Source organism: Perognathus longimembris, chromosome 26 (genome assembly GCF_023159225.1).
Source record: "Perognathus longimembris pacificus isolate PPM17 chromosome 26, ASM2315922v1, whole genome shotgun sequence".
Taxonomy (NCBI): domain Eukaryota; kingdom Metazoa; phylum Chordata; class Mammalia; order Rodentia; family Heteromyidae; genus Perognathus; species Perognathus longimembris.
Genome location: NC_063186.1, coordinates 2,320,919 through 2,346,519, shown reverse-complemented (window position 1 = coordinate 2,346,519; position 25,601 = coordinate 2,320,919). Strand labels below are relative to the sequence as shown.

At 39.8% G+C, this 25,601-nt stretch overlaps 1 protein-coding gene across 4 annotated transcripts in view; it reads left to right on the top strand.

Annotated features, from left to right (window-relative positions):
- Positions 1-24,555, top strand: part of Trpc1 (transient receptor potential cation channel subfamily C member 1) — a 31,831-nt gene extending 7,276 nt beyond the window's left edge. For 2 of the 4 annotated variants that reach the window (XM_048334955.1, XM_048334957.1), the window contains 10 exons: positions 7,830-8,032; positions 9,362-9,493; positions 10,082-10,277; positions 13,206-13,542; positions 15,172-15,311; positions 16,904-17,047; positions 18,305-18,480; positions 19,788-19,989; positions 20,256-20,450; positions 22,720-24,555. In XM_048334955.1, coding sequence (XP_048190912.1) covers positions 7,830-8,032; positions 9,362-9,493; positions 10,082-10,277; positions 13,206-13,542; positions 15,172-15,311; positions 16,904-17,047; positions 18,305-18,480; positions 19,788-19,989; positions 20,256-20,450; positions 22,720-22,947 — 1,953 coding nt within the window. In that variant the 3' untranslated portion in view covers positions 22,948-24,555. Of the gene's footprint in view, positions 1-555; positions 694-4,164; positions 4,267-7,829; positions 8,033-9,361; positions 9,494-10,081; positions 10,278-13,205; positions 13,543-15,171; positions 15,312-16,903; positions 17,048-18,304; positions 18,481-19,787; positions 19,990-20,255; positions 20,451-22,719 lie in introns of those variants that run through there. The other 2 variants (XM_048334956.1, XM_048334954.1) reach the window with 2 other exon arrangements.
- Positions 24,556-25,601: the final 1,046 nt, after the last annotated feature.

The window sequence follows — 25,601 nt, the reverse complement described above, 5'->3', positions numbered from 1 at the left end:
GGATTACATGTCTGGCCATCTCTGAGGTAGCTGCATGTTAGGGTGCCAAGGAAGGGCTATTTTATCATAGTAAGGAAAAGTTAAATTATATTCACTATCTATTATTGCAGAACAAAGAATATACTTGCAGAGTACTTCTGAGAGCAGAAGACCTTCATCAAAGTAGTTTCAAATGCAAAGTTAAATACTTAAAGGCATAAGCTTCAGTTACTAGAAAACAAGGTTATGAGGAAATGTAGTCCCTAATGATTCTGGATAAAAGGGTATTGTGCCATAATTTTGTGTTTTTACACATATGGTTTCATGTGAATAGTGATTCTGCTGTGTTTTATACATGGTTCTTTTACATCTTGATCACATACAAATATCATACTCCACCTCTCTGGATGTACTAATAGATGGAAAACTGAGGCTCATAGATTTTAATGAGTTGCCCAAAGTTCTAAAATAAGTAGAGGCAAACCCAAGATTTGAATTTACTCTTCTGACTACAAATCCCATGCTCTTTCCAGTTCACTGTGTTCTGTCCAGATTGCTATGTCTTATTCTACCAATCAACACATGTCCAGGACCTCCCGCTGGGTGTGATTGTGGCTATGAATAAACAAAACATGGCTTCTTCACTGAAGGACTTGGAAGTGAAGTAGACAATTAGAGTGTATGTGAATTACAAGGCAACCTAATAATGCCAAGGTATATTTAATAAGTGCAGAGCGGTAATCATGCTTGACCCTTGTATATTGCTTTGGAGTGATAGAATGTTTTCTTGTATATTACCTTGCGTTGTATTAGTGGTTCTTAACTAGGAGACAGTGGGAAATATCTGGAGATAGTTTCAGTCCCACAGTCGAGGTACGTGATTACTGGTGTCTAGTGGGTAGAGGCTAGGTGTTTCTCAACACCCTCTAGTGCACGGGACAGCAGCCACAACAAGCAGATGTCCACCTAAAATGTCAGTAGTGCTACCATTGAAAAGCCTGTGTTTTATACTTAAACATTTGTGGTTCAATATAAATATTTGAAATGCAGGAAAGGATGGAATCACTGTAGATTGGAGCTATCAAGAAAAGTTTCTAGTATACGTAGGGAGATCTGGGTTTGATCCCTAGGACAAAATAAAATAAAAATCCATATTAAAAGAACATTAAGAAGCAAGGCACTGTTGGCTCTCCTAGCTATTAGAGTCAGTGAACAGAATTTTTGAACTAAATATCTGTAATGGATGTTATCAGGAAAAACATAAAAAAAAGGCTTTAAACGCCAGGCTGGGAGAGTGGGGTTTAATTCACTGTCATTAACTGATTGTTGAGAAGAGGTGTGATATGGTCCAGTGGTATTTTAGAAAGTGAATCCGATTGAATTTAGGACAAATTGGGAGAGTAGAGGTAGCAGTGGCCTATGCGAGTGGTTCTTATAGTAATTCCATTATGAAAGTGCTATCCAGAACTGGAAGAGCACCTATAATAGTAACAAGATGAATAATAGCCACAAGAAGAGGAAGAGGCGGAGTGCACACCACCCTTGCCTAGAATGCACCAAGCCCGGGGTTTGAACCCCAACACTAAAGAAAAGGGAAAAGCAGATTTGAGAGATGCTATGAAAGAAGGAGGGGCAGATATTAATGAATATTTTAGTCTGAAAGTGGGAACTGAGGATTCCAGGATGATCTGGAGCTCTTAATCATGCCGAGCCAGGAGAAGGATGCTAGCAAGCATGCTCAGAAGAGAGGTCAGGCTTGGGGCAGAGAAATACGGTTTGTTGAGTTGGAGTCTCTGCGGGCAGTTCTGCACAGCCACAGGGAAAGATTGTGGCTTGGGAGAGACCAGGCTAAGGAGGTACTATGGAGTCAGGGGTATGATATCTTGGGAGATGGTGAAATCACAGGAAACAGAGCTGGTGCAGGCTCATTCTTAGGGATCATAGACATTTTAATAAAGAACATGAAAAGCCAAGGGTTTCATTTTGTAGGACTAAGTGGATGCTTGAAGGTGTCAAGGCAGTTAGGGAAGTATGGCATTGAGAGAACCAAAATAAAAATCTAATTGTGTTGCTTAGAAATTAAAAGAGAGAGAGAGAGAGAAAAAAAAACACAGTAAAGTGCATTGGAATTTTGAAGTATGGCATTGACAGAAAATGGTACACCCGGATTCAAGAATTTTGATACAGTATGTCAAAATGTCTTGCCACAGTGAGTACTAAGAAGAAGAATCAAGTTAAACTAGCAGAGAGTTGTGGGGTGGAGGAGCTGGGGTTGTTGTATCTGTGAACGAAGGACCAAAGTCTTGTGCCAAGTGTTGGAGAGTATTAAAATCCAGTACTAAGTCAGGCAAGTAGATTCGGAAAGGAAGCAGCTAGAGTTTAGAGGAAAGAGTATGGGAATTGTTGAAAAGACAAATTCTGAAGTAAGAAGGATAATAACAACCTCATGTATACATAATAAGCTGAAGATGTTTAATAAAGAGTGGTCAGTTTTTAAAAATAATTAAGATTTTTCCCACCAGTACTGCCGTTTACTTATCAAGTGACATATTGTTTGTATAGAAAAAATCAATAGTCTTTATTTACATGGCATTTTTATATAAACATTTTTTATAGCTGAAGCTTATCCTTTTAAGCATCGAATCATTTTATGTACATCTTTATTCTTTATTAAGTGGTATCTGAATATAATTTAACTTTACTGTCAGAAGTTGGAATCTTTGCAAAAGTAATCACTTTGCTTTGCTTCAGATGGTCTGAAAGTATTAAGATGTTTACTCATGTTAAATATCTTTAGACTGCTTCTACTGATAAGGGACTTCATTAGTCCAGTATTTGATTTTTTTCAACGGTCAACCTTTAACAATTTGTTTTCTGCCTTCTTGCCTCTTCACCTAGCTGTGTCCTATTCAGTAAATCTGAACTATACTTGGGAGAACCCGACAACTGGTTTACAGTTGTCTGAAAGTGGCCTGTTTCTTCTGGGAAATAATGCTGGAAAAATTAGATTGTGGTGGTCCCTCATAGGGTGTTTTTTGTTTTCAGTTGTAGCCATCGCTCTATTTCCGATGGTTGTGCTTGTCCAGTGTTTGAGAGCAGTGGTACTGCTGTATGGGTTGAAATCACAAAGTCATAAATGAAATGCTTAGCCAGTAATGGATAGAGTTCTTTTTTCAAAACGTTTGTTTGCTTCAACTGACCTAATAGGCTAAAATTGAAGAGAAATATTTACAAAGCATAAGAAAAATGCTAGGATGTAAAGGCAAGGGCAATAGCCCGATGTGCTTTAAAATTTGTAAGGGATGACACAACTGACTAAATCTCCCATTTGGGTAGGAGTTTTTTTCTATGGAAAAACATAGTTGATTCTTAATGGTGGCATAAAGACTTCAGCACTTTCTTTGGGGTGTTCATTCTCATGTTACAGCAAGAACGTTGATTGGTTAGAAAGATACACATTGAAATAATGGGAGCATTTTCTGAGATTCAATCACAATCCCCGTGTCTTCCTCCTGCCATTAAGGGTTCTCCTTAAATACAAGCAAACCAAGCCAAGCCCTAAGGAACCCAAACCAGACAGACAGACGTGGGACCGTGTGCTTTGTCACACGACTTGCAAGTCCTCGGTCCCTGGGAACTTTGGCGACTGCCCTTGCTGAGACCGCACACAGCAATGGCAAACCTGTGCACCCCTGGAGTCCGCCAGGGCACGGAGGCCTCTCCCTCCCCTCCACCCGGCTCTCCATGCTCCCCTGTTCCTTACTGCAGTCGTGATGTTATTCCCCACCCGTCCCCTACTCCCTACCTCCTAGTAATCATTCCTTGGTGATTTCTTTTATAGGTTTGGGGTGTGACAATTTTATTTTATTTATTTATTTTTTTTTGTCCACAATTGAAAAGTAAAGATCCTGAAAGAAAAAAAAAAATCTCCCTTTAAATCCTGCACGTTCCCCTTAGCAATTCCTCCAGCCCAGCACTCTCGCTCCCCCCCACCCCATCCCTTGGCCGTCTATGGGGTAGAGGGGCAGGGCCTCCCGGGCAGCACCCGCACCCGGACACCACGCAAACTGCGTTTTTTGAACCTTCACGTCACTGTACCCCAAGACAGTTGAATGAAACTGAATTCGTAGAAATAGTTTACCTTTTTATCTTCCACCTTCATTTTTAACTTTTTTTGTTTTAAAGTCCGCAGATGCACTTTTGGTGGCAATCGACTCTGAAGTAGTGGGAGCTGTTGATATACTACTAAGTCATCGATCAAAACCATCATCAAGACCAACTATAGTAGTTAGTACTCTTACATACTTCTTAACGTGGATTTTTAAATGAAAGTAGATCTCCTGAAATTGCCCTTGTTTTTCTGCCCACAAATTAATTATATATATATATAATTTTTTTTAAGAACAGATTTTTTTTTCCACTCAGTGAAATATTACTTTAAAGGAAGTCGATAATTGCAAGAATGATAGTATTGCTTTCAGGAAGCCTTTTTAAAATTTAGTTGATATTTCCTTAATTTTGCCAGTGTGGACCATTATTTTTAGTTTGGAATATTCTGCAGGTAATGTTGAAAATACAGATTAGTTTTTGATGGATTTAAGATTGAAATGTAAACAATGAATGCATAAGACTGGAAGAAAATGAAGTTAAATATTTGGTTGACTGGTAGTGGGAGGATTTTTTTTAAAGCATAAGAGCAATGAGCAAAATACAGTGGCAGAATTTGGCTATTTTTTGAGCCAACAGAAGTTCAAACAATAGGCAGAATGTAGAAAGTAATAAATAGCTAAGAGAAAGTATTTAAAGCAAAAATCTCTAGTTAATCATATTAGAAAATGAAAAACATTGAAATCATATGAGAACATAAAAGCTCAGAAAATACAAAGCATTAAAACTTACTGATAGTCAAATAAAAGATACTTATTTTTGCTTATCAAATCAGCAAACTTTTAAAAAAGAATAATCAGTGGTGGTCAGGAATACTGCAGGCTTACACACTACTGGTGGGGCCTATATTCACCGTGTGTCATGAACTAGAAAGATATTTGTATCCTTAGCTTAGTTCTTTCTCCTCTAGTCATCTATGAAGGAAATGGTCAGAAAACCAGACAAATGATTGGTCAAGATTAACCCCATCTGTGGGGCTGGGAATATGGCCTAGAGGCAAGAGTGCTGGCCTCGTTTACATGAAGCCCTGGGTTCAATTCCCCAGCACCACATATGTAGAAAATGGCCAGAAGTGGTGCTGTGGCTCAAGTGGCAGAGTGCTAGCCTTGAGCAAAAAGAAGCTAGACGGTGCTCAGGCCCTGAGTCCAAACCCAGGACTGGCAAAAAAAAAAAAAAAAAAGATTAACCCCATGTGACACAACTCAAACATCTTCAAACATCTTCAAAGTAGTTCAGTGGCAGGTGGTTTGCCTGGAATGTACAAGGCACTTGGTTTGATCCCTAGCATGGGGAGAAAAATAATTATCCTAAGAGAAAAAAATATAAGTAACTCTACATACAAAAGGAGGTATTTATTATCCATTATATTTAAATATTATAACATTTGTTATTGTGGGGATATAGTAAAACAAGCATTTTAAATAACTGTTGAGTATAAACTTGATTATACTCAGAAAAGTTATTCTTTTAAGGACTAGTTATAAATTGGTAGCAGACTTTCTACCCCTGTCTGAGAACTATAGGAGCACTGCAAGATTTCATACTTTATCTTATGTTAACCGAGCCTTTTTTTCCTCATTTAGGCTACTGCAGAACTGTGACTATTTGGCTGATTGGTAGAATGCAGGCGTGGAGGCCCTAGGTTCAGTCCCTACCACCACCAAAAAAAAAAAAAGTGTCACGCTGGGAATATGGCCTAGTGGTAGAGTGCTTGCCTAGCATGCATGAAGCCCTGGGTTCGATTCCTCAGCACCACATATATAGAAAAGGCCAGAAGTGGCGCTGTGGCTCAAGTGGTAGAGTGCTAGCCTTGAACATAAAGAAACCAGGAACAGTGCTCAGACCCTGAGTTCAAGGCCCAGGACTGGCAAAAAATAAAACAAAAATGTTAAATAAAAAAAAAAGTGTCACTCTCTTCAGAGATAGGACCTCCTATCTTAAGTGATAGTAAGAATCCAACAGGTAATATAAGTAGGCCTTTAAGAATGCAGCCCTTATCCACAGGACCAGAACCCTATCCCATCTAGATTCCTCCTATTTAGTTTTCTGCCATCTATCTTGCAGTTGCTCTCCTATTTTGGTGTGCCTATTTCTAGCCTTTTGACTTACATCTCATGGGCACAAAGGAGTGTAGTATGCTAGGTACTAGAATTGCTAACAGTTACTGACTGACTGTAAGTAAGAGTTTTCTTTTTTCCTTTAAAAATTTTTACTTTGTAATTAGGAAGATAGTTACTGTTAATCAAATAAGTGTTCATTTAAAATGAGATATTTATCCCATCATATTTAAATAACATTTGTTAAGTAACATTTTAATAACATTTGTTACTGTGGGGATATAGTAAAACAAACATTTTAAATAACTTGAATATAAACTGATTATACTCAGAAAAGATATTTAAGATAGTCTTTTAAAGACGAAGGAACTGCTATTATTTCATCAGTGACCTGAAGTTTCATGCAAAATTCTCTACATCTCTTGTTTTACATGAAATATCCTGAGCTATATCTTTATGAGATTATTAAAGATCATTATGAGATGATCTTTGAAATATTAAGAACTATGGTTGTTAATAATTGATCCTTAACGTACCTATTTTATTAAAAGATGTCCTTAAAAGGGAGAGTGGTAAAGACAGGTTTAAGGGAATTCTGTATTATGAAATGTTGTTTGGGTAGAAAGAATATGGGCATTTTTATTCTTCCTTGCTCTTCTGTATTTTTCAGATACTTTATTATGAGTGTACCCTACTTTTTAAAATGTGAACTTGATGAGCTTACACTGGAATCAAACAGCTTTCAGGGAAACCTCTGCAAACAAGTGAGAAATAATTGGAAAGAGTATGCATTAGTCATAAAAAGCCAACCTTTTATGTAATCCTGATTCTCAAATTACTACTATTTTGTCCTCATTGCATGACATCACTAGGCCCATTGGGCCCGCCTAGTTCAAGGAGTTCAGGCTCCGGAGTAAAGCAAAGGTGGATTCTGATCAGCACCCTGGTGCTCTGTTGTGTGGCTTGGGCACATTAACTTCTCTGAGCCTCAGTTTCTTCGTGGTTTATTAACCATGCTCAGTTTTTCAGGCTGCTATGGGAATCAAATGGGGAGAAGAATGTAACTAGTGTCTATGATTGGTAGGGCTTTTGTGTGTTTGTTAGAGGATTAGTACAGATGACGATGGAGAATGTGTAGAGAGAGAATGACGCAAATGACGAGCGTTTCCTGTCTCCTACCTTTCCCGGTAGCCCCATTGGTATCATGCTCTGATGCTCTACCTGTGGTTAATGCTTCATTTTTTCATTACATTCTTTTTCTAAACTTGTTCTTTATCCTTGTGGAGCATGTTTCTACAATCCTGTCAAAATTAAATGCTTTTTCCTCAGGTGTTTCTCTAAGTACCCTCACTTCTTTATTAGAAAACAGAATCCTAGTTCCATGAATTCTAGGTTCCATGAACCTATTGAAGGTTGTTGCTTATTATAATAATACCAAATTAATCATTAGAATTAAGGTTCCAAGTTGCAAAGTATTAGTCTAAAGTGTTTAATCGTATTCCTTAAAATAATTCTTAAGTTTTCTTCAGTTCTTTAGCCTTCCTATTTTTTTCATTTCACCCTTTAACTAAATATATTTCCAATCATACATAATAACTTTTGTGCATTTATGTAACTGTTTTTCAGAAACTAATGGAACGAATTCAGAACCCTGAGTATTCAACAACCATGGACGTTGCACCTGTCATTTTAGCTGCTCATCGTAACAACTATGAGATCCTTACGATGCTGTTAAAGCAGGATGTGTCTCTGCCCAAGCCCCACGCCGTCGGCTGCGAGTGCACGTTGTGTTCTGCGAAAAACAAAAAGGACAGTCTCCGGCATTCCAGGTCAGAGAGGGCGGCTTTTGATAAACACACAGGTGAAGCAGTGAGGCGTAAGTCCATGATGCTGACTCTTAAAAAGTGGTTCTCTGTGTGCCTCTTTGAAGGGACGTGAGACTGGGGAGCCTTATAAAAGCCAGACTTCCAGCCTCTTTGCTTGCCAGCGTGTTCTGCTTTTTGTAGATGTGCTCGCAGGTGGAGCAGTACATAGTCGTGTTATGTGAGATCCATGGGTCTGGTCTGGACTTGAGAAGATGATTTTCAGTGTTGGTCTTTACTATGGTTTAGATCTGGGTCCCCCCCATCAAAACACATGCTCAAATGAGGTTTGCAGTGTGGTCGTCCTGAGAGGCAGGGCCTTGTAGAGGCGCAGCGCCCTCGGGAATAGGCTGATGTCTGTGTCAAGAGCCTGGGATTGTGCTTGTGGTAATGGATTCATTCCTACAAACGTGTCACATCCCTCCCAAGCCGCTCTCACACATGTGTTTTCTTCTGCGTGTGGTGATATTCCAAGGGATGGTAATGTCTAGGGACTATTTTCATGGGAAGGATACTTGACGACTGTAGTTATGCAAATTGCTATGATTAAAAAAATACTGTGTGTGTGTGTGCGCGCTTGTGTACGAGGGCTTGAACTCAGGACCTCATGCTCCCTTAGCATATATCTCATTGAAGGCTGGTCTCTACCACTTGAGCCATACCTCCACTTCTGGCTTCTAGTGCTTAATTGGAGATAAGAGTTTCTCAAGTTTTGTCTGCCTGGGCCTCGGTTGGACCATGATCTTCAGATCTCAGCTCCTGAGTAGCGAGGATCACAGGTGTGAGCCGCCGACGCCTGGCTTCTTTTTCTTTTTCTTTTTCTTTTTTCTTTTACTACGTCGCCCCAGGTTGTGCTGGAATTAATGGTCCTCTTCTCTCGGCTTCCTGAGTGTTGAAGTTATAGGCGTAGGCTACCACATCCAGCCGAGGAATTGTGAGTCGATGAAGAAAGACAATAAAACAATTTTTTAAAGTAACAGATGTACTCTTTACCTGACTTACCTAACTGTAGCCCTCTGTACATCACCTTTATAATAACATTAAAAATTTTTAAAGTTATAGATGCAGATCCAATATTTGCATGTCAGATTATTTGTTTTAAATATTTCTCCTTTCAGACAGGTTATTTAAAATATTGCTCCTTTTATAGACGTCATCTTATAATAACTTCTTATATTTATTCTCATTGGTATTTCCTTTTAATTTTATAATATGTTATGCGATTATAAACATTTTAGGTTAAACCTCTAACTATGCGTGTATAAGATTTTCTTACATAATCTGATTGTATCATAGGTTTCGTCTCGATATATACAGATGTTTGGCCAGTCCAGCTCTGATAATGCTAACAGAAGAAGACCCCATTCTGAGAGCATTTGAGCTGAGTGCTGACTTGAAGGAACTCAGTCTTGTGGAGGTGGAATTCAGGTATGAACGAATGGAAACTGGAAATCCTATAAGGTCTTTTGTTTTAATTTTTCCCCATTGCGTTTCTTCATGAGCAGAATTATAGCTTACATTTATTTACGTCGAATAGATGACGACCACTTGGTGCCACTGCCTTGGCATTTTCCCCAAAGGAACAGATCCGGGTACTGTTTGCTCCTCCCCCTCTGCTCCCTGCCCTTTCATAACCACGGTCATGCTCTTGGTAAGCTGAGATAGTCCTTATGGGAGAGCATCCCTGGAGCCCTCCGAAGAAGAAAGCAATAAGGTTCCTAGCTGGTCTCTCTGGTGGGGTTTCTGGAGACTGAATTTTATTTCATCTTGATATGACAGTAGTATGTACTTTTATGCTCTCCAGAAGTCATGGTTAAAATGTAACTTTTTTCTACCCTCTAACTTCATTAGCACATGAGTCTATTGTTTAAATAGGAAGAATTCTAATCTCATACTTTTGAGATTTACCATATACAGTAGAATGCCTTTATAAATGAAGTTCCTAAAAAAATTATAACACAATAACTTCATTAGAAGACAGATGCGACCATTCTAACAGACCACCGCATTTTGCAGGAATGATTATGAGGAACTAGCCCGACAGTGCAAAATGTTTGCTAAAGATTTGCTTGCACAAGCCCGGAATTCTCGTGAATTGGAAGTCATCCTAAACCACACATCTAGTGATGAACCTCTTGATAAACGGGGCCTGCTAGAAGAAAGAATGAATTTAAGCCGTCTAAAACTGGCTATCAAATATAACCAAAAGGAGGTAGGAAGTTTTGTATTAAAGTTTGTTACTTCACCAATGTCTAGTGTCTCAAAGGTTTTGGAATATGTCTGGATTGAGAATCTACTTCTGCTTCATAAAAATTCTGTCTCCTTGTGGAACTTTTCGAGTCTGAGTTTTAGTTTTAAGAATTAATGTATATTTAAGCCAAATGTGGTGGTGCACAACTGAAATCCCAGCCCTTGAGAGGAAAAGAAAGGAGAATCCTTGCAACCAGGCCAGACCAGGCCAGATCTTGTCTCAAAAATTTTTTTTTTATTGTCAGTCCTGGGCCTTGAACTCAGGGTGTGAGCACTGTCCTTGGCTTTTTCTGCTCAAGGCTAGCTAGCACTCTACCACTTGAGCCTCAGCGCCACTTCTAGCTTTTTCTATGTATGTGGTGCTGAGGAATCGAACCCAGGGCTTCATGTATGTGAGGCGAGCACTCTACCACTAAGCCATATTCCCAGCTCTCAAAAAAAATTTTTTTAAATATAAGACACTGAATATTACCATTTATTGAGTACTTGCTTAATGCAAGCACATAGTAAACACAAAGAGTGAATAAGAGGAATGTTTGAGTCCACATTGCTTAACTTAAGCACTCCATATGTGTCAGTTGCTGTTATATAATATTTAATAATTACTGTTAAAATGAAATAATATGGACCTTGCTAAATAGTAACTACATAGATAAGTATTACCTGTTTCTATCTTATTCTTCATCTGTTATTGGGTTCATTTATAAATCACCCTTTGTATACTAATAGTGCTTTCTGTTTGAAAATACTAATTTACTTAAAAATATAAATATTGTATTTCATTATTCTTCTTATTCAAATTCATTGTGAACTCAGACGAAGAGACTCATGATATCACAAAGTTGAATCTAATTCTCTGGCATTACCCCTTGCCATTAGGCAAAAATGCCAGTTTCTGCTATACACACACATACGCACGCACATACACACACGGGCACACATGTGTACATATATACATATGAAAAAGGTAGGTATACATTTTATATTTCACTAAACAATGACATTTAGTCATGGACAATGATGCCTAGTTGATAATATGGGATGCTGGCAAATTGTATATTTTAAGAATTGCTTCTAACTCTTATTATTTTCATTATTAAAACATGTTAGAATCAGATTTGCTTACCAAATTTATATTTTTAAAAGGGATCCTAATATAAATAATGATAGAAGGTTCGGTTCAGGACCTTTGGTGCCAAAAGAAGAATTTGTTCTTATCTTGATTGAACATTTGACTCTCACAATGGCATTTTCCCCATTGCATTCCCTCTTATGCTATGTGGATGCATGGCATAGTAATGTCTGAAATTGACTCAAATTTTCCTCTTATTTGGGAATAACTTCCCTTCTCATGTGAAATTCACTTTTAAGCATGTTTAAGAGTATCTTTAAGCTGGGTGCCAGTGGCTCACGCCTGCAATCCCAGCTACTCAGGAGACTGTCATCTGAGGATCACAGTTGGAAGCCAGCCCAGGTAGGAAAGTCTTTACGACTCTTAACCACCTAAAATCCAGAAGTGGAGCTGTGGCTCAGAGTGGTAGAGAGCTAGCCTTGAACAAAAAAGCTCAGGGACAGCGCCCAGACAGAGTTCAAACCTCAGGACCAAAAAAACAAAAACCACCGTAGATAATCTTTAATGTATTTTAAGACATTCTAAGTGCTTTTGATGGAATAATATGTAGACTTTTTTGTTGTTGTTGTTTTGTTTTGTTTTGCCAGTCCTGGGGCTTGGACTCAGGGCCTGAGCACTGTCCCTGGCTTCTTTTTGCTCAAGGCTAGCACTCTGCCACTTGAGCCACAACGCCACTTCTGGCCATTTTCTATATATGTGGTGCTGGGGAATTGAACCCAGGGCTTCATGTATACAAGGCAAGCACTCTTGCCACTAGGCCATATTCCCAGCCCCTAGACTATTTTGTTATCTTTACAACTTGGCCTCTTGCTACTAAAATCAGTAACTTCTCTATACTAGAAATAGTATTATGAGTTTGTAGGCTGATACTATTGGAGAAGTCTTATAAGGTAATAATAATAGTTAATGTTTGCATAGTAAGTGCTACAAGCAAGGCATTGTTCTGAGATCTTCACACTGAATCTTTAGAACAGCTCTGCGGATGTTTTATGGAATCATTAGAGATTGAGGCTTAGAGAGGTTTGAAACTTGCTGCAGCTCTGCAGCAGAGTCTCAGTTCATGTCCAGGCAATCTAACTCCAGAATTTATGCTGTTAACCTCTTCACTATCTTATTAGTTGTAAGAAAAAAGCAAAAAAAAAAAAAAAACCCAACCAACCAACTGATTCACTGGATAGATTCTTCTAAACTATTATTAAAACCTTGAATAATTAGTCAACTACTATTTAAAGATTCTATCCATCTGTCTATCCATCTAGCCAGTCCTGGGGCTTGAACTCAAGGCCTGGACATTGTCCCTGAGCTTTATTTGCTCAAGGTTAGCTCCCTACCACTTGAGCCATAGCTCCACTTTCGATTTTGTTTATTTGTTTTGTTTTTGTTGCCAGTCCTGGGACGTGGACTCAGGGCCTGAGCACATTCCCTGGCTTCTTTTTGCTCAAGGCTAGCACTCTACCTCTTGAGCCACAGCACCACTTCCAGCTTTTTTCTAGATATGTGGTGCTAAGGAGTCAAACCCAAGGCTTCATGTATACGAGGTGAGGTGTGCACTTTACCACTAGGCTATATTCCCAGCCCATCCACTTTCGATTTTGGGTGATTAATTGGGAGATGAGAGTCTCATGGATTTTCTTGCCTGGGCTGACTTCAAACCATGATCCTCAGCTCTCAGCACACTGAGTAGCTAGAATTACACTCATGAGCCACTGGTACCCAGCCCTATTTCTTCATTTTGATGTCTGTGTATGTCCTTTGCAGTTTGTCTCCCAGTCTAACTGCCAGCAGTTCCTGAACACAGTTTGGTTTGGGCAGATGTCGGGTTATCGCCGTAAGCCCACCTGTAAGAAGATAATGACTGTCTTGATGGTTGGCATCTTTTGGCCAGTTTTATCACTGTGCTATTTGATAGCTCCCAAATCTCAATTTGGAAGAATTATTCACACTCCCTTTATGAAATTTATTATTCATGGAGCCTCATACTTCACATTCCTGCTGTTACTAAATCTGTACTCTCTTGTCTACAATGAGGATAAGAAAAACACAATGGGGCCAGCCCTGGAAAGAATAGACTACCTTCTTATCCTGTGGATTATTGGTAAGTATCAAGGTACCTGGACTTGGCCTTTGCGTAGCCTGTTATTTCCCCCCTGGCTTGATGGCATTGTGAGCATCAAGTTCAATTTGCAGTTTCACAGTTTGCATACCAAGAATTTAAACAATTTTAGAGTGACTGCACATTTAACTAACACTTTTACAAGGACAAATGTTCCTGAACTTGACGTTTCACTTTATGAGTATTCTGAGTATTCGGGACATGTATAGAATATCTGACAATAAAAGCAAGATTCTTATTCTTGAATTGCTCACTCAGAGTGGAAGGTTGTCAATTAAACAGTAGACACTTGAATTTCAAGAGAACCATTCTGGTAACTGTATTGAAAATAGATTTTAGGGAGAAAAGGATAGGAGCTAAAGACCAGGTAGGTAGCTGTCTAGGCAGGCAATAGTGGTAGCTGAAAATTGAAGTGGCTGTGAGAAGGACTAGATCAAAACATATTTGGAAGTAATGCCAGCAAGATTAACTTTTACAAGAAATATAGGAGTCAAGGACGTTTCAAGGACATTGAATTAGGCAGCTAGAAGCTGGAGTTGCCCTGATTGGAGATGGGAAATCTGCAATTTGGGGCAGAGATAGGAAGTTCAGTTTGGACATATCTCCAATGGAGTTGAGAAGCAGTGAATTACCTATATGAGTTCAGGAGAGAGGCTCATAGATATAAATTATTTTGTAAATATGAGTTGAGTTTAAGTCTACAAACGTACAATCTTGCCAAATATAAAATAATAAATTTCAAATTTAAAAGCCAGTAGACTAGATACGATCACTAAAATAATGAGTGCAAACAGTGAAGTGTGTGTGTGTGTGTGTGTGTGTGTGTGTGTGTGTGTGTGTTGAGTGTCAGTTTACTTATTTTCTTAGCTTGTCTCACATCATTTAACATTCTTCTCTGGCAAACGTGAAGCCTTGAGTTATTTTCTCTCAAATTTTAATAGTGGGCGGGGGGTGTCCTGGGGCTTGAACTCAGGACCTGGGCACTGTCCTGAGCTTTTGTGCTCAAGGCTAGCAGCCTACTGCTTGAGTCACGGCTCCACTTCTGGCTTTTTGGTTGTTAACTGGAGATAAGGGTCTCATAGCCTTTCCTGCTTAGGCTGGCTTTAAGCCGTGATCCTCAGATCTCAGCCTCCTGTGTAGCTAGGATGACAGGTGTGGGTCACTGGTGCTGGGGTCAAAGTTGAGGAGCTTTGCATTTAGAAAGTTCTTTTCTGCTCTTTCTTTTCTTTCTTTTCTTTCTTTCTTTCTTTCTTTTGCCAGTCCTGGGCCTTGGACTCAGGGCCTGAGCACTGTCCCTGGCTTCTTTTTGCTCAAGGCTAGCACTCTGCCACTTGAGCCACATCGCCACTTCTGGCCATTTTCTGTATATGTGGTGCTGGGGAATCAAACCCAGGGCTTCATGTATACGAGGCGAGCACTCTTGCCACTAGGCCATATTCCCAGCTCTCTTTCTCTTTCTCTTTCTCTTTCTTTTTCTTTTTCTTTTCTTTTTTTTTTTTAAATAAAGGCATGTCAAGCCCAAGGATTATTAACTTAATACTGAATCTTAAAGTAATATTTAGCTTATTATTAAATTAAGAAACTGCTATGTGAGTTTTCTTTCTTTTTCAGGGATGATTTGGTCAGACATTAAAAGACTTTGGTATGAAGGGTTGGAAGACTTTCTAGAAGAATCTCGGAATCAGCTGAGCTTTGTCATGAATTCCCTCTATTTGGCAACCTTCGCTCTCAAGGTGGTTGCTCACAACAAGGTGACTATTTACTTTGTTAGTATAAGTTTATTTTAAAATAACCTAAGGTATTCAGCTATTTGGACATAGGTCTGTGTCTGGTATGTTTTCACTTAAAAACCATCTGTGAATATATGAATTACTTTCACTAATTTAAAAGTGTTTTCCTTTGACTGATGGGTAGCTACTCTATGATAGTAGGTACTACAGTTAATATTTGAGATCCTGTAATTTTTTTTAATCTTTAGAGAGATTCTTAAAGACAGAATCCTTATCCTCATTTTTCAAGTAAGGAAAATGAAACTCAGAGATATTAAATAACATGTCTTGGTCTACCGAGTAAAATAACAACAAAAAACAAAAACAAAAAACAGATTAATCAAACAAAAATCTAAGCCTGGATGTAAATCAAGATCTGTCTAGACATTTTCTTTCTAGTAAATGCCAATATCTTATATCTGAGGTAGGTTTATTCAGTCATTCACCTGTGTATACTTAAAATGATTAATGTTAGGTACCTTTATATTAATCTGAAAAAGTTTATATCAATGGAATCTGTTGTATAGTATTTTGCATATTCTTTTTTTTTTTTTTTTGGCCAGTCCTGGGCCTTGGACTCAGGGCCTGAGCACTGTCCCTGGCTTCTTCCCGCTCAAGGCTAGCACTCCGTCACTTGAGCCACAGCGCCGCTTCTGGCCGTTTTTCTGTATATGTGGTGCTGGGGAATCGAACCTAGGGCCTCGTGTATCCGAGGCAGGCACTCTTGCCACTAGGCTATATCCCCAGCCCCTGTATTTTGCATATTCTAAGTCATGACTATTATCTTTTTTTTTTTTTTGCCAGTCCTGGGGCTTGGACTCAGGGCCTGAGCACTGTCCCTGGCTTCTTCTTGCTCAAGGCTAGCACTCTGCCACTTGAGCCACAGAGCCACTTCTGGCTTTTTCTATATATGTGGTGCTGAGGAATCGAACCCAGGGCTTCACGTATGTGAGGCAAGGACTCTTGCCACTAGGCCATATTCCCAGCCCACTGGTACTGCTTCTTTTTTTTTCCTGAATAATTACTTATGTATTGTCAAAGTGATGTACAGAGGGATTACAGTTTCATACTGATATTGCTTCTTAAGACTGAATTCTATAGTCTTATGATTTGTTGCTATCTAATATAGGACATTTGAAAGCAAAAGTATACCATTAATTATTTCAAGACAGACGGCAAGTATACTTTGTAACCAACTGATGTAAGCAGTTGACATGTATAGATTCTCTTTGTCCGGAAACACTGATGCACTCCGTGTGTGTGTGTGTGTGTGTGTGTGTGTGTGTGTGTGTGTGCCCATGTGTGCATTTGAAAAAGGAAAACCAAACTTCTGCAGATGGTTCTAAAATCCTGGTTCAAAGGACTAGGTTTATTTCATGCATGAGCTGGCTAACTGGCAACAGACAGTTGCCAGAAACAGCGATCCGTTAGGCGAGGGAAGCTCTATGAAGCATGCGTGGTGATCCTCCACAAGCAGGCACAGTGAAAGGCAGCTTTCTGTCTGAGAGCTGGGGAGATTTCTTTGTGTGGTCCTACACGTGAGCACGCCATTTGGTTTTTCTTCCTGATTGCAGTTCCATGACTCTGCGGATCGCAAGGACTGGGATGCCTTCCATCCAACCCTGGTGGCAGAAGGGCTGTTTGCCTTCGCGAACGTGCTGAGTTACCTCCGCCTCTTTTTTATGTATACCACCAGCTCTGTCCTGGGCCCATTACAGGTAAACACCTACCACTTTCTTAAAGATCGTTTGTTGTTGTGTGCCATTACTATCACATCTCTCTATGTATCCACCGAAACTCTGGTCTGTCATGATGTGAAAGCGAAACGTTGCTTTGGAAAATAATGAGCAAAATAATGAGCCTGTTCATCTGCTTTGCTTCTAATAATAATAATAATAACAATAATGCCTGGCTTTGAGGAAACCCGACTGTAGTCCATTGTGGTCCATTAGCCTCCTCCCTCACTACACTTTTTGCCTGGATTGGCCTCAAATCATGATCCTCCCAATCTCTTCCTTCCAAGTACCTGGAATTACAGGCCTATGCAACCATGCCTGGGCACTGGCTCATCTTCTTAATGTGATAATGAATTTGGCTTGATGGCATTTTATTGCGGATTTTTTGCAGATATGCTCATTAAGTGTGTTGACCTGAATTTTGAGTGCCTGTTGTTTGAAAAGATAGACCTTTCAGACAGGTAACTGTGGCTTTATTCTGGGAGGTTGGAAAGAGAATGACTAGAAGTTGCGATCATTACTGTTCCCTGTTGTCAGCACCTTTTACAGCATAATGGGCCTTTCATGATATCAAGCTTTTCCCCACCAAATACATATATAGGTTGTGTTTGCCCTTCTGCATAATACTAAATATGAGATACTGCAATTTGGCTTTGATAGATTATTTTCTACGGATAAGACTCTAGAAATAATATTAACAGATCAAACATACAATCTTCTTAGTAACTCCTCACTGTTTGTAAATGGTTGTGTGAATTTTCTGGCACACAGCAGAATAAAATCATACTATTCAAGCATCATTCAAATAGCACGGCATTAAGCAGACATGATTGAACTAGCCTGTAGTCTCAGCTCTCAGGAGGCTGAGGCAGGAGGATCTCGAGGTTGAGGCTATCCTGGATCATCTGATACCACCTTGTAAGTGCATACACATACATCTACATCTGTACTTAAGTATGTCTCTGCCTCGACCTCCACAGCAGCCCAGTCCCCGTAGGCATGGTCCAGATTCAAGGGCTGTGCCCCCGGCACTCAGTGCTGGCATCACTAGAATGCTCTGCTGTGAAGCAGCTTGGCTTCCCGTGTGCTCAAGGTGTTGAAGTTCCTCAGCCAGGTGGAATAAAGGAGATGGCCCGTGGAGCATGTGTCTGTCTTCCTCTTACTGATGGGTAATCTCGGATGTAATGTCAAGTTTTTGATAATGTGACTATCAGCTACCCTATGTAATGCATTCCACAGATTTCTATGGGACAAATGTTGCAAGATTTTGGAAAATTTCTTGGGATGTTCCTTCTTGTTTTGTTTTCCTTCACAATTGGACTGACCCAACTCTATGATAAAGGCTATACTCCAAAAGAGCAGAAGGACTGTGTGGGCATCTTTTGTGAACAGCAGAGCAATGATACTTTCCATTCGTGAGTGTCTTTCAAAATATTTCCACTAAGTATATTTCTGTGCCATGTTCTCTATCAATTAGTGATGACAGAAACAAGAGCTTCAACTTTTCTTTAAAAAATTTTCTTTGCGCCAGGTGCTGGGGGGCTCAGGCCTGTAATCCTAGCTACTCAGGAGGCTGAGATCTGAGGATAGTGGTTCAGAGTCAGTCCAGGCAGGAAAGTCCATGAGACTCTTAACTCCAGTTAACCATCAGAAAACCAGAAGTGGTGCTGTGGCTCAACATGGTAGAGCACTAGCCTTGAGCTGAAGAACTCAGGGACAGTGCCCAGGCTGAGTTCAAGCCCCATGACTAACCAAAAAAAAATTTTTTTTTCTTTGTGTGTTATCTTATAAAATAAGATTTGAGGGCTGGAAATGTGGTTTAGTGGTAGAGTACTCACCTAGCATGCATGAAGACTTGGGTTCGATTCCTCAGCACCATATACACACAGAAAAGGCTGGAAGGGGCACTGTGGCCCAAGTGCTAGCCTTGAGCAAAAGAAGCTCAGGGACAGTGCTTAGGCCGAGTTCAAGCCCCAGGACATCAAAAAAAAAAATCAAATAAAAAAGATTTGATGAGTATGTGTTCATTTCACACTATTCTTTGTCCCAACTTGACTGAAGTAGTTGTGAACAGAACATTCTTAATGGAGCTTACGTTGGGACGTAGGTAGTGAAAAGATCAGTCAAATATATATTAACGTAAGCGCTCAAAGGACAACTCAAGCGTGTGCTGAGGAGCTTGTGTGTGAGAGGTTACGGCTGGATAAGATTCAGGGAAAGCTGGTGACGGAAGGGACTGGAGAAGGCGTAATCACAAGCAGAAGGAACCATGAGATCCACCATCCAGCAGCAAGAGCCTCACTGGCCTGTTCAAGGCAAAGCCAGAGCCCCTGGGAATGACGCACAGTGAATCAGAAGGGAAAGAGGTAGGAGAGGAGGGTAGACAGCTCACCAGGATCATGGGAACTTGCTGCCTTTGGTAAGGATTTGGGGTTCAGTCCTGATGAAAAGCAACTGAAGTTTTTGAATAGAAGAATGACAAAATCTAGCTACCATCTAGGCTGCTGTGCTCACACAGGAAGCATGTATGTCCTCTTGGGTTTGTTTCCTTATTCAAAACAAGGCATATCTGTGTCATGGGAACTAATTTCATGTATTTTTATAAAGTATTATGCAAGGATTATGAATGCTTCACTTGTATGATTTTGATGAAATGAATTATTCATGTCTGCTAATTGTCACTATAATTTCCTTCTAAGCAGAAGTATGCTTGTCTTTCCAGGTTCATTGGCACTTGCTTTGCTCTGTTCTGGTATATTTTCTCCTTGGCACACGTGGCGATCTTTGTCACAAGGTTTAGCTATGGAGAAGAATTGCAGTCCTTCGTTGGAGCCGTGATTGTTGGCACCTACAATGTTGTGGTGGTCATCGTTCTTACCAAGCTGCTGGTCGCCATGCTTCACAAAAGCTTTCAGTTGATAGCAGTAAGTGTCCCTTCTGTAAGGCTGTATGTGCTCTCCAGATCATGCCCAATACATGGAGTAAAGGTGGGGAGACCTAAGAAATAGCATCACTTCAACGTTAAATACGGATTTCAAACTGTATGGTAATTTCACATTGGACCAGTTTTTTTTTTTTTATCTACAACTATATAGAAAGAACATTTAGGGTTTTAAACCTGAACTCCCTTTCTCCCGCCGCCTGTGTATGTGTTCTCATGTTTTGTACCGCTCTTCCCTTATTCTCACAGAATCACGAGGACAAGGAGTGGAAGTTCGCCCGAGCAAAGCTGTGGCTCAGCTACTTTGATGACAAGTGCACCCTCCCGCCGCCCTTCAACATCATCCCTTCACCCAAGACCATCTGCTACACCATCAGCAGCCTCAGCAAGTGGATCTGCTCTCACACCTCAAAAGGGAAGGTCAAACGGCAGAACAGCCTAAAGGTAAGGGTCAGAACTTGGAAATGCACCCTAAAAGTTGGAGCCATTTCTGATCTCAGATGTTTTTTAAGGCATAAATATTGAAGCTCCTGAATGGCTGTAAATGACTGGTTTTTCTCCACTTCTCATCTCCCATGGTCTCTAGCTAAACATTCAGTAAATATCAGACTTAGACACAGGACTAAGCTTTGGTTTTTAACTTGTCAAATTTCCCCAGCCTGTGAAATTTTACCTCATCGTTTGAGAGCGTGAGAAATCTATGCTCTTAGCATAGATAAAAAATGATTACTAAACTTGCTTCTTGTTTTTCTGTTTCGTCTTTGAAATTATGCAATGCACCGGTAACTCAGTACATATTGCTTGTAAACCAAGGACTGGCACATTATTCCGACAAAAGGCCAGAGAGTAAATATACCATACTTTGTTGGTCAAAACAAAAATCAGAGCTATTATGTAGGCAGTGATATGACAAGAAAGAATTCAAACTATGACAACTTGAATAATAGTCATTATCATACAGGCCTACTTGTGAGAAATCATATAATTTTTTTCTTTGCCAGTCCTTTGCTGGAACTCAAGGCCTGAGCACTGTCCCTGGCTTCTTTTTGCTCAAGGCTAGCACTCTACCACTTGAGCCACAGCACCACTTCCAGCCTTTTCTGTTTGTTTATACCAGTCCTGGAGCTTGAACTCAGGTCCTAGGCACTGTTCCTGAGTTTCTTTTGCTCAAGGCTAGTGCTGTACCATTTGAGCCACAGCACCACTTCTGGCTTTTTCTGTTTATGTGGTACTGAGGAATCGAACCCAGGGCTTCATGCATGCTAGGCAAGCACTCTACCACTAAGCCACATTTCCAGCCCCATACAATTTTTTTTTTTTTTTTTTTTTTTTTTTTGGCCAGTCCTGGGTCTTGGACTCAGGGCCTGAGCCCTGTCTCTGGCTTCTTTTTGCTCAAGGCTAGCACTCTGCCACTTGAGCCACAGCGCCGCTTCTGGCCGTTTTCTGTATATGTGGTGCTGGGGAATCGAACCTAGGGCCTCATGTATCCGAGGCAGGCACTCTTGCCACTAGGCTATATCCCCAGCCCCCCATACAATTTTTAATAGGGTAAAATTTTGCTTAGTCATGGTTCCAGAATTTTAAGTTGCCTATCAAAAAGTTCATTCCAAACATTATTTGTAGGGCTGGGAATATGGCCGAGTGGTAAAGTGCTCGCCTCATATACATGAAGCCCTGGCTTGGATTCCTCAGTACCACATATATAGAAAAAGCGGGAAGTGGTGCTGTGGCTCAAGTGATAAAGTGCTAGTCTTGAGCAAAAAGAAGCCAGTGACAGTGCTCAGGCCCTGAGTTCAAGCCCCAGGACTGGCAAAAAACAAAACAAAACAAACATTATTTGTAAAAGCCTTCTCAGCTCACTGGTTATAGTGGGCCACATTTGGCCCATGGGACCCCAAATCACTGGAGAGATTGAGGATTGCTGAGACTAATTTTTAAAATCAAGATAAGCATAAAAAGAAGAGTGAACCAAATCAATATGCAACCTACATTTGTTTTAAACACATGTTGAATATTATATTATACCACATCATGGTAAAAACTGTCAACTAATAAAGTATTGAAAGATGTGTTTGAGTGTAATAGTACACATGTATAATCCCAGCACTCTGGAGGCCAAAGTAGAGAAACTTGAGTTTAAGGGGCTGGGATGTAGTTCAGTGGCAAAGCACTTGCCTAGCAAGTACAACGTCCTGGGTTCGATTCCCAGGACCAAAAACAAAACAAAACAGAGAATCTTGAGTTTAAGAGCAGTGTGGGTTACAGAGAGGCTCTCTCTCAAAGACAGTAAAGGAAGGAATGAGGAAAATGATATGTTTGTATCTGTGATTTTTAAAAAATTTACCTTATTGGTCATTTACCGGTGGCCCCCCACCTATAATCTGAGCTACTTAAGAGGCTGGGATCCAGAGAATCAAGATCAGCCGGTGCAGAAATATCTGAGAGACTCAATCTCCCAAATAACCAGCAAAAAGCCAGACTGAAAGTGTGGCACAAGTGGCAGTAGAGTGTCCAGCTGTGAGCAAGAAAATTTAGTAAAACGGAGGTACTGAGTTCAAAGCCAGTTATCTGTCCCCCCCGCCCCCAAATTAAAGAGTAGGTATATATGTGTATGTAGGTATGTAGGTGTATATTAATTCACATACCTATGTAACTTTACACATGAATACACACACAGCACGTCCTTAGTATGGTAATATTGTCTGTGTTGAAGGAATGGAGAAACTTGAAACAAAAGAGAGATGAGAACTATCAGAAGGTGATGTGCTGCTTAGTGCACCGGTATTTGACCTCCATGAGACAGAGGATGCAGAGCACAGATCAGGCCACTGTGGAGAACCTAAATGAGCTGCGCCAGGACCTGTCCAAGTTCCGGAACGAAATCAGGGATCTGCTTGGCTTTCGGACTTCTAAATATGCTATGTTTTATCCAAGAAACTAACCATTTTTCTAAGTCTTGCTGAGAATAATTTTCAAGAGCAGATTCAAAAGACTGGGTATTTGCATAACTAGCAATTAAACTAATAAGACATATATTGAAATAAACAATTATGTAAAAGCCATTCTTCAAAAATATTTATAGCATAAATATATGTTATATAAAATATGTATACAGAATTAGTTTTTTAAGAAAACCATCTGTCAGCTTTTTGTAGGAGCAACACTAATGAATAGATTTTTGTTAGCATGCTGCTTAGTTTTCTCAATTTGAACAGTGCTTTATGATGTCCTTAATGTGTAAGAGGGGCAGTCATAATCGTACAGCTCATCCACAAAATTAAATGAGGATCAGCCAAGGTGAGCTATCTCCCGCCATAAGTTACACTTGAAATATAAGTCGTGGCTTTAAAAACCTCTGCTTTAGAAGTCCACATATAGTTCCATATTTATTGTTTAGGAGTATAATTTTATCTAAAATAATCATCTATTTTTTTTATTTTGTTACAATCTTAAGCAACAAAGAAGAAACCCTAATTCATATTTGACTCTGTTTTTATCAATTTAAATTCATTTCATTTTTGTGATTGTAATATATTTACTTTTACATGGTTATAATCATTTTATATTTCTAATTTTGTTCTTTTTACTTAATAGTATTTTATATGTATTTCCATGTGTTGATCTGGCCAGATTATTTAAACTTTTACAGAATTATGTCACTAAAAAAATACAGTCAATGGGCATTTTTCTTTTTTTGGCCATGAAGTATTTGTTTACATTTGTTTGCATAGTCACTTCCCCTGCCCTTGCTTGCTTCTTTATCATAGTAGTTGTATAATCTTGTTCAAGTAGGAGTGAAATCCATAGTTGCAAAATAGAAGATGCTTCCTCACGAGTGGTACAGCCTCCTTGTTTGGTTTGGTAAGGCATTGGGTGACCCTTTAATACCTGAGCTAAGGTTCTTGGCCTTCTCTCCCGAAGCACTCCCCACAGAACTTAGCGTAGCTACTGCAAAAGTGACTTCATGCTTACTTATAGATTGTTCTTGCTGCTTAAGGTGAAAAGCATTGTTGTTGTTTTTAAGTTGAATATAAAGTACTTGTTTGGTTTGGTTTTGTTGGTGTTCATGTAACCATGTAGCTAAACTTCTTCGGGCTATTGCTTACATTTTCCTGCAGCATTTCCAGCTAAAAAAAAGTCCAGAATTATCTTCTTATCTCAAGGTTCTGCTCTTAGGACCATGGGTGCAGGCAGCCCTTGGCCTAAGCACCTCTGACCCAGGGACCATTGTGTAAAGATGTGAGTGGTATATTCCATCTTGCTTTTTACTCTTTATTTTTTAATTTCCAAAGTTTAAGTGTTCCCTCTTTTGGGCTAATTCTTATAAAAATGTTTATTGTAAAGTTATATATTTTTGTCTACTATGGGATTATACACTTCTCAACTGGGATTTTACATCAGGATTTTTAGTCATTCTAAAAAATACCTACTTACTAGATTACAATATTTTAGAGTGCCTATTGTATGCATGAGTTATTTATGAGGTATATTTTGAATGCCAGCATATTGTAAGAAAAAAGGTGAATAAAAAATGTGGCATTAGATTATACATTGACAGTCTCTCTGTTATATTATCATCTACTTTTAAAATTCGAGATATAATTCGTATACAATAAAGCTCACCCTTTTAGAGTATATCACCATTCGTGGTTTTTTTTAAACTCATGATAACGAAGGCCTAACATGCAAAATATCAACATTTCTTCCTACCTCCAGTGGCAATCAAATGTAACTGTTAGCTGTTTCCTCCTTGTTTGAAATAATGTCTCACAAAGACCTGATTTGTGAATGTTCCTAAAAGCTTTATTCGAAGTCTCAAAGAGAAAATAATGAAAATGCCCATCAGCTACTCAATGGACTAACAGATTGTGTCTCTTACAGTGGAAATCTTCAAAAGGAATTGTACAAGAGTTCAGTCATGGCAGCAGAGCTTCTAGGATGCTTACAGGATTGTGTGTGTGTGAAGGTGAGCATGTGTGAGCGGGTGCACATGTGTGCACGTTTGTCACTTGTTTGTAAGGATTTGAGGGTACATTGCAGTTGGTAAGCGGTCTCTGTGAGGCTGTTGTTTCTGCATCTGATGCTGCTGGAACTGGACGTGTATAGGGTCAGCAGCTGAGAAGGTGGATTGCCGCCACAATGCTTCTCATGTCTCTTGCTTTATGACGTGCTCTGAGGGAGAACTGTTGGAAGTGCATTAACCACACACAGTTGGCCCAGCCATGAGAGAAGCTAGAGGAGGACCCAACGAATGATGGAATCGCTGTAGGCCCGGGAGCTGCCCCAGCTCAGAGAGGTGAGTCCCGGAGAGAAGTTATAACATGTTAAAACACAGATAGCTGCTGCTTCACTTCTGCTCTCCCGATCTCACACTTGCGTGTCTCCTGGCCCATGCCAAAACGACACATAGAGAATTCTTCAGGTCCAACCCAGTTAACACACAGGAACCAACTACTGATCCATAGACTGACGTAGATGAACGTCAAGTAGGCGAAGGCAGCCAAGTTCAAAGGTACGTGCAGTGTATGTAATTCCATTGCATTACATACTAGAGACGATACAGCCATAGGAACCAAAGTCAGTACTTCACAGGAT